This window comes from Gamsiella multidivaricata, assembly GCF_025024155.1.
Source record: "Gamsiella multidivaricata strain RSA 2152 chromosome Unknown BC939scaffold_107, whole genome shotgun sequence".
Lineage (NCBI taxonomy): Eukaryota > Fungi > Mortierellomycota > Mortierellomycetes > Mortierellales > Mortierellaceae > Gamsiella > Gamsiella multidivaricata.
This window is the reverse complement of record NW_026251815.1, coordinates 89,803-97,967: the sequence shown is the minus strand read 5'-3', so window position 1 is coordinate 97,967 and position 8,165 is coordinate 89,803. Positions and strand designations below refer to the sequence as shown.

General features: G+C 50.2%; 1 protein-coding gene across 1 annotated transcript; it reads right to left on the bottom strand.

Annotated features, from left to right (window-relative positions):
• Positions 1 to 288: 288 nt before the first annotated feature.
• On the bottom strand, positions 289 to 7,670 carry BC939DRAFT_497018 (chitin synthase-domain-containing protein). Its single transcript, XM_051559705.1, has 5 exons — positions 7,023 to 7,670; positions 6,747 to 6,945; positions 6,085 to 6,646; positions 615 to 5,999; positions 289 to 506 (listed from the first exon to the last, which is right to left on the bottom strand). The coding sequence occupies exons 1-5, from the start codon at positions 7,460 to 7,462 to the stop codon at positions 406 to 408; spliced, it is 6,687 nt and encodes a 2,228-aa protein (XP_051407047.1). The 5' UTR covers positions 7,463 to 7,670; the 3' UTR covers positions 289 to 405.
• Positions 7,671 to 8,165: the final 495 nt, after the last annotated feature.

Below are 8,165 nucleotides of genomic sequence, written 5' to 3'. Positions count from 1 at the left end.
GGCTTTTGTACCTGCAGCCGGTAGACGAGGAGGGAAATTATCCGTGGATGAAGACGGAGACCACCGGGGGCGCTGAGGAAAAGGACCACCAAGCTTTTGAGGGAACCAGCAGTAGCAGTAGCAGCATCGACAACTGCACTCTCGATAGCGTCCAAGACAGCACCCAAAAGGCATCCAAAAGAAAGGCTTCGGAGGAGGAGGAACAGATCATGGCGATCCTCCAGAGGACGCGCCGACCCCGCGAGGAATAGTAGCCAGACTAGTTTTTTTTATGTGCTGCCCCCTGATGATTTCCCATGTCGTATGCGACGCTTAGAAGCCACTTCGGTGGCGTAATAGGTGCGCAGATGTGCGGATTTCCAACTACCGAGAATTTATTTTTTTTCATATAAGAAAACCCTCCGTTCAAGATGTGTGATTCTCTAAAATACGTTCAATTGCATCGTTAATGTAGTCCTTGCGCGAGGTCAAGTCGACACAGAAAAACGCCATCAACCGTTCACGAACTATTCAGAGAAAGACGCGATAGAGAGCGAAGAATGGTTAGTAGTCCAGATCAGTGTGCAGTTTTTTTTTTTTTTTTTTTTTCTTGTGCTTGTGTGCTTTGACGATACCTTGCTTCTTGGTAATACTCATGAGATCGGCGGTAGCGAGGACATTTTGAATCTCGTTCGCGAGTTGCTCGTCTGTTGGCTGGTCCGATCCACTATTATATCCGTTGCCTACCACCACTTGACTTATTCCTATGCTCACTGCCGATCCTGTCCTATCATGGGTCCGGAAACCTACATCGAATGGTCCGCCGACCACAGATCCTGACCCTCGTTGTGATCCACCCATCATCGATCGAGCCGCACTATCGACAAATGGATTCATGCCCTGCATATGGTCATACGTTGGCTGCTGACCATAGACTGAATGGGAGCCGCCTACCACGCTTGGAGTACCAGTGCTACGCGGTACCATGTAACTATTCACGGCTGATCGAGGCAACGAAGAAATGGATAAAATGGACGCTCTTTTCATATCCTCCTCAAATACGAGAGAAGAACTGGAGGCATGGCTCCGATGGTAGGGGCCCTGCTGCTGTAGGTGCTGGTGGTGCTGATACTGTTGCATGGCATGGCTGTTCGGATACTGCTGCATTTGCTGCTTCTGGATGATGTTGGTGTCGCGATAATACTCATGTCCGAGATCCTCCTGTGAGCCTGCAGCGGAATACTGGGGAGGCAGCGAGATCCCGGATCCACGAATAGAACCACCAGTAACAGATCTAGGCGGTTTTGAGATGCCCAGAGACTGCCTGTTACCCTCGGATGCCTTTGACCGATAAGAGATAGCTGTTCCCCTGCTCTCGCGGCTATCCACGGAATCGGTCTCCCACATCTCTTGCTCGTAGACGCTCCATTTCTTCATCGGGATCATCTTCTCGTCAAACGGTTCCTCGTCGTCCCCAAGGATAACCACCTTCTTGGCATTGCCGCTTTCGCCGACGACCATGCGAGTGTTTCCCCAGGAAAAATCATCAAAGTGCCAGAAGGAATAGACCGGAATAAAAAATGAGAAGAGCGGGATAGCCATGATGTAGATAAACATCCATCCAATGTGCTGCCACTGTCGCTTGATGATGAAAATCAGTGCCTGAAGACCATAAACGGCTCCGAGAAGGATCAGCGAGATCTTTGGCAACGTTTCCATGCCCGTCGCCACAATGACAATCAGGTAGATCAGATAAACGACCGAAGCAGGCAGAGTCAGGGTTCCAAACAAGTCCAAAAAGACGACAAATCGCATCGAAAAGCAGCAAAATCCGCACATCTCCGGGAGGAACATCAGCTCTGCCAGGTTATGGATCGTAGAGTTGATCCATCGACGACGCTGCGACAGCAAGACACTCCAGCGATCAGGCGCAACGGTCCTGCAAGTGGCGTCCGGAGTGAAAGTCATCTTGTACTGCGGGAAATGCTTCATCATGAGCGTGGTCAGATATCGATCCTCTCCGAGTGACAGCAGGTTCTTCTTGTGCAAGGTATCCACCTGGTTGTCAGAGTATTCTTCAATAACTTTGCTCGAAATAATCAGAGGCAGCGATTTGGCCACGGTCCGAACTCGGTACATGCAGAAGCATCCCGGCAAACAAGTGACTGATCCAAATAACGACTCGAATGCCTTGGCAAGATGATGTGAGATATAGTACTCGTAAACCTGAATCATGGTCGTCCAACTGTTTTCCTCGTTTCCGAGCTGGGTCTCTCCACAGAGTCCGATAATCTTGCCATCGTGGATCATACAGCTCACCAAACGATTCAGAGAGTCCGGCATCACCTCCGTGTCGGCATCAACCTGCAGGATGTACTCGTAAAAGCTTGGGTTCACGCCAATAACGTTTTTCATCTGGTGATAGATCTCGAGTTCCAGGGGACACATGGGTGAGTCAAAATGCACCTTGTTCAGGAATTTCATCAAAATGATCTGCGAATCGCGCTTGCCGCGATTTCCGGGACGGCTCCTCTCGCTGGGCTTGCCCACCTTGACGACAACAATGTAAGGAACGACGTGACCCTCATGCTCGTACAGTCCCGAGTAGATCTTGCCCATATTGAGCTGTTTTGATCCGTCACCAATACTCTTGAAGGCCAATGGTTCAGGATCCACGTTCGGGTCCGCGCCAAGGATATTGAGCACGATTCTGGGCGTCGGCAGATCATTACCGCTCCCGATAATCATCCCATCCGCAATGATGAAGAGCAGCTTCCGCTTGTCATCGTACCGCAGTGCTGTAATGGAGTCAATTGTCTTGCGTAGGGAATCCTCGTCCTCGGTATAGCATGGAATCTGGATGATCACAAACTTGTCATGCTCTTCAGGTACGCGCACAGAGCCGAGCTGCAGAGCTGCCAAGAACTTGATGGCAATGACAGAGACCAATACCACAGACGTGCATAGAAGCATGTAGTTGGTAAACTGGCACTGGAACGACTTGCGATAGTCGACCTTACCGACGTAAAAGACCTGGTCAAGGCAGCTCTTAGTCAAAACGCGGGTATTTGAATCCAGAGGGAGCTTCTTCCAGATCGCGGTCGTGTCCTCGCCATTGTGGTTAAAGGCCATGTCCTCGATGGATTTGTCCAAAAAATGCACTGGGGGCACACCAGCTCCCTGTGTACCGGTATTTCCTGGCGCACGGATCGTGTTGTAGTAGCTGGTCAGATCATAAACGCCATTCTCGAGTACGAACCACTTCCTATCGGTGTCTGCCTGGATGTCCGCCATCTCGAACGCCAGGTCGCCCTTCCTCATGGGCTGCAGCCTCGGCATGGCCACTCTCCAATACCATTGTCCCTGGTTGTTTTGCAGAGACCAGCCAATGGTCGTATCCGAGGTTGGTGGTCCATGGACTTGAGAGCTGATGAGTGTGTTATTCGAAGCCATGCTGAAGGCGGGGCTATTGACCAGTCCGTAGCACGCAATGTTCATCTGCAAGGGAAAGTACTCGGTCACGTCAGTTCCTGCGAAGGGCAGCATGTATGCCGTATCCGACGGGTACGACGCATGTCCATTGGAGTGGTCTGACTTTGCAAACCTGGTAAGATCGTAAACTTTTCCTCGGAGAGACACGAAAAAATCGTCTGGCGCGGCATGGTACCCAACTTCCTTCGCAGAGAAGAGCCGATCCGCTCCAGGGCACATCAGCTTTCCGAACCCGGTGATCACAAAGATGATAGCGGCGGACATGAAGAAAATGATATAACAGAGCGCAACCTTCTCACGCCAGGCCATGCGGATATCCTCGCGTTTCATCTTGCCACAGCTGGAGAGCATAAAAGACGGGATCCACCAAGTCATGCACCAAGTGAAGAAGACCCAGAGTTTGCGCGCACGCGTCGTCGGCACCACTTCGACGGGCTCTTTCAGCTGTGGCTTTTCAGAGAGTCCTTGTTTCGCGCTGCCAGCATGACCACCACCACCTCTGCTCTTTTCACCTCCTGCTGCATCAGCATTGCTCCTTTTGTTTCTAGCAGCCCGAGACAGACCCCGCTTCAGCGCACTCTTGACTGGAAGTACCGTCATATTGTAGTCGCTCATCACATCGTCGTCCTTCTCGTCTAAATCGGAAAACATGTCGTCGTCAGGACCCTCAGCCTCCGAGATAGCGTCATATCCATTAGCTTTGCCCATAGAAAGGCTTAGAAGCCTGTCTGTGCTGGAAGAGGCAGAGCCTAGCTTTCTAGAATCTGTACCAAGCAGATCGTCTCCGTTGGCACCATCAATAGTAGCCAGTGCGCCAGGCTCTAAAAGGTTCCTGGCCTCAAGTCCTTTGGCTCTCGCCTTGGCAGCCTCCTCCTGAGCGGCAGCTGCAGCTTGGGATATCTTCTCCTGCAGGCGCTCCCCCTTCTCGATGGCTCGAAGGTCGTCCTCCAATTCTTTCCAGACCTCCTCTGCCAACCAGACGGATGTGTTACCGAGCGCAAACTTGGGGCCAATCTGGCCATCTGGTGAATTCCAACCTCGACTAGGAGCATTCGCCACATCGAGACATCGGCCCTTCTCGGTCTTTGTAGTTCTGTCCAAGCCAAGTCCTGAGACGAGCCTTGTGCGCTCATACCGGGCTAGGAACTCGCCAAATGTGTACGAGATTGTGTACTCGGTTCTCTTGCGGTGCGCAATCTCCGGCAAAAAGAACGCGTTTACCTGAGTCCGCAGCTTCTTTGTGTCCACAGCGGTGCTTGACTGCACGTCATTGGGTCGCAGGCAGATCATATGCCAAAGAGTCGTCTCGTCCATCGTCTGGATCATCTCGTGCACAGTCGTGAATACTTGGGACAGCACCGTGCTCACTGCCAGAGAACCCTCCTCCAGTTGCTGTGCTTGGATGATGGCGTTTAGTTCTTGATGCTGTTGTGGTTGTTGGTATTCCATAGTCCCGGTGCCAACCTGGCTCCGACGAGAAGCAAGATAGGAGCCCGCAGGTCCTCTGTGTCGTGATGGCTGACGCTTAGGTCTAGTCTGAAGCTGTGCCTTGACAATAGTCTTTTCGAACTTTGGGTGTCTCTCCACAGAGATGGCACCGGCAGAGTCGGTCGAAAACAGGTCCACGATGAACTTATTGGCAGAGTTCCTCAGCAAAACAATAAAGTCGGGCGAGACCTGGTCCAGGTTCTTTTCCAAAAAGTCATCGACAGAGTATTCAACCTTGCCAGTGAAATGCTGGATAGCGAAGTAGTTAGATGAGGTTCGGTTGACGGTGAAGATAGCCTGGCTCTGACTGTCGCTCCTGAACTGGAGTGTTGCTTTGTGAAGACAATCGGCATCGGTTGCAGATCCTTGGCTGTAAAGTGTGCTGGAGTCGTCCATGATCCGAATCAAACCCCCCAGAACAGCTGAGTTGGGGGACTCACCCCTTTGCTGCTGTTGTTTTGTTTGTGCTCTCGCTGAATAAAGAGTGGAATTGTTGAATGAATTATTTCCTTGCGCTGTCGAACTTCCTGCCGGCAAAGAGAGAGGCTGGTCATCTTTGAATTGCTTGCCAACAAGCAATTGCAGACAGCTGTTGTCAAACACCATATTTTTGGTGGTCTGCTGGCTGGTCAAGGTGCTATTAGTGTTGACTCGAAGCATCGGACCGGGTAACTGTATCCCGTCTTGGGCCTGCAGCCTATTGAACCCAGCAGTATCGTCCAACATTCTTCTTCCGATGAATCCGTGCAGCAACTCGTTTGCAAAGTTGACGGAGAATTGTTCAAAATTAGCCAGATGAATTGAGGACGATCCTGAGGCCTCTGTCAGACCTGCTTGGTCGAGGATGGCCACAAAGTTTGCTGGATTGGAGTGGCAGAGTGTTTTGTTGATCTGCTCCACAAGGTATCCGAACAAGGCCATATAAAGTGTCCTCGAAAGGGAGTCGCGGTGCGCGGAAGATCCTTGAGCATTGAGAACAACCGTACACAGGTCGCGGCGGATCAACTTTGACTTGTATGTCAAAGCGAGAAGCAGCTTGTCTATTCAATATGGAATTGCAGTTAGTACATCTAAAATTGTATAGCATGATGTCTTCACCCTCTCTCTTCGCCTTCAAAAACGTACCGCTGGGGACACCGAGAATATCGGCAATAAATTCCAGAACTTCTGGATTCTTAACGACAGCAGCTTCCTGAAGCGCACTCTGCTTGCTTACTGAAGCTGGGTCCATAAACTGAAGATTACCAAGGTGCAGAATGGCAGCAAGGAGACGCCAAACGTGTTGGGTCTGCCTTGGTCTGAATCCACAGGCAGTCATTGCGCTCTTCAAATGCTCGAACCCAAGAGAGTCATTCATGGTTATGCCTGCTGAAAATGCCGCACCAGGAGTATTGACGCCAAAGACGCCAGGTACCGCTCCTGATCCAGAGCCCATGTTAGCGGCTTTATATCCAGCGCCGTGTCCAAGAGTATCCTGTCGAGCCAACTTTGACTGGCTGATATAAGCAAATGATTCGTGAAGACGAAGCTGGGATTTCTCCTGTTCTGACAGAGTATTTTGACCGGCGTTGAGGAGGTAGTAAAAGACGTGGAAAGTGCGTTCCTCTTGTGGGATCTTGGTAACCCTTGCTGCGTTCAGGAGATAGCACAGTGTCTTTCCACCCATGATACGACCTCTTTCATTGAACTACCCATGGAGATGAAATACGTATGTAAGTGGTGGATTTTTCTGAATGGATGAATGCATGTATCAATGGGTTTACAAAGGTTATTCGGTTACTCCTTACCTGGACTTCAAGATACTTTGAAAACATGCTAGCATTGTTGTTCTCTCTTGTGTAACAGCAGCCGAACGTGTCCAAGACTTGTTGTGCCTGCTGCAGCTGGGAGGCTACGCGTGCCTCCTTTTTGGTATGGGTGGCCAAGCGACACAGTTGCGACATGATATGAGATGCGCCGGTGGTCTTGCCGGAACCAGAGACACCGCTATTGATGTGCCAAAATGTTTGCATTATTATCTTGAGTGACACACAACGTCCTTTTTTTTTTTTCTTTTTCTTTACCTTGTGACAATTGCTTGATCTTGACCCGTTCTCCTGAGATGGAGGTAAATTCTACCAGCAAGTTCATATGGGTGAGGGGCAATGGAATTGAAACCACTGGTGCTGCTATGCTGACTTTGCTGATCCTCATTCTTGTTCTTTGATTTATATGGTTGTTGTGTGGGACGCTGGGTCTGGTCGACTGGCGCTTGGATCTCTAGCGCTTCTGTGGTAGAATCAGCCACATTTCGGTAACACCAATCCGCATACTGTTCTGCGTGGGTATCATTGAGTGTAGAGAGGACTTCGTATGGGTTAACAACTACGAGGACGGAGGCGTTGATTCGGGTGTAAGGCAGCTTTTGTTTCCATCGAGAAGAGATATTGTGAACAATGGCGTCGTCGGAAGTCGAGCCCAGATGGGTGAGATCTGCGGAGGTATAGTCTGATAGGAACGGCATGACTATGGATAGGGATCAATAGCGACAAAAGGGAGATCGGTGGTGAGAAAAATTATAGAACCTCAGGGTTGTTTGAAAGTAGAATGATAGGAGCGAGGATTAAATGACAATGACAATGACAACGTGGAGGAGAGATTTAAAGATTGCAAATGCAAGAAAGAGAGGGAAAGGGAGGTGAAATAGCTGTCTAAGGGCTATTTGCTCCCAGCGACGAGCCTTGAGCGAAAGAGAGAGCTGCATCGAGAAAGGGAATGGCGCCTCCTATATTACAAGGAGGGATATATACTTTCGATGGCCTGTCTGTCCATATGCCTCCAAGGAGCGCAAAACTACCATGTCTTCCTTCCGCAGGCGCCATCCAATCTAGGGTCAGGACAAAGCGAAAGACCGCGGAGAGAAGGACCATTTCGTCTCCACCTATGGCTCCTCTTCTCATCCACGTATTATCAACAGATCACAGTCGTCTGCCATAACGCAGCCCCGTTCCAGTCCAATATGGATCGGGGAAATATTTACCTTGGCGCTATTGCACACATTTGTGAGATGCAGGGTTCCGTTGCTCACTCCCATAGACAGTTGTTATGATGCCCTGCTCTGGCAATGAACTTCAGTTACATTGAAGTGCTTCAGAAGCACCGAAATGAGTGGCGGCACAACCACTATAGTTATCGTTCACGGGGTAACATCCAACGCACAAGGGATT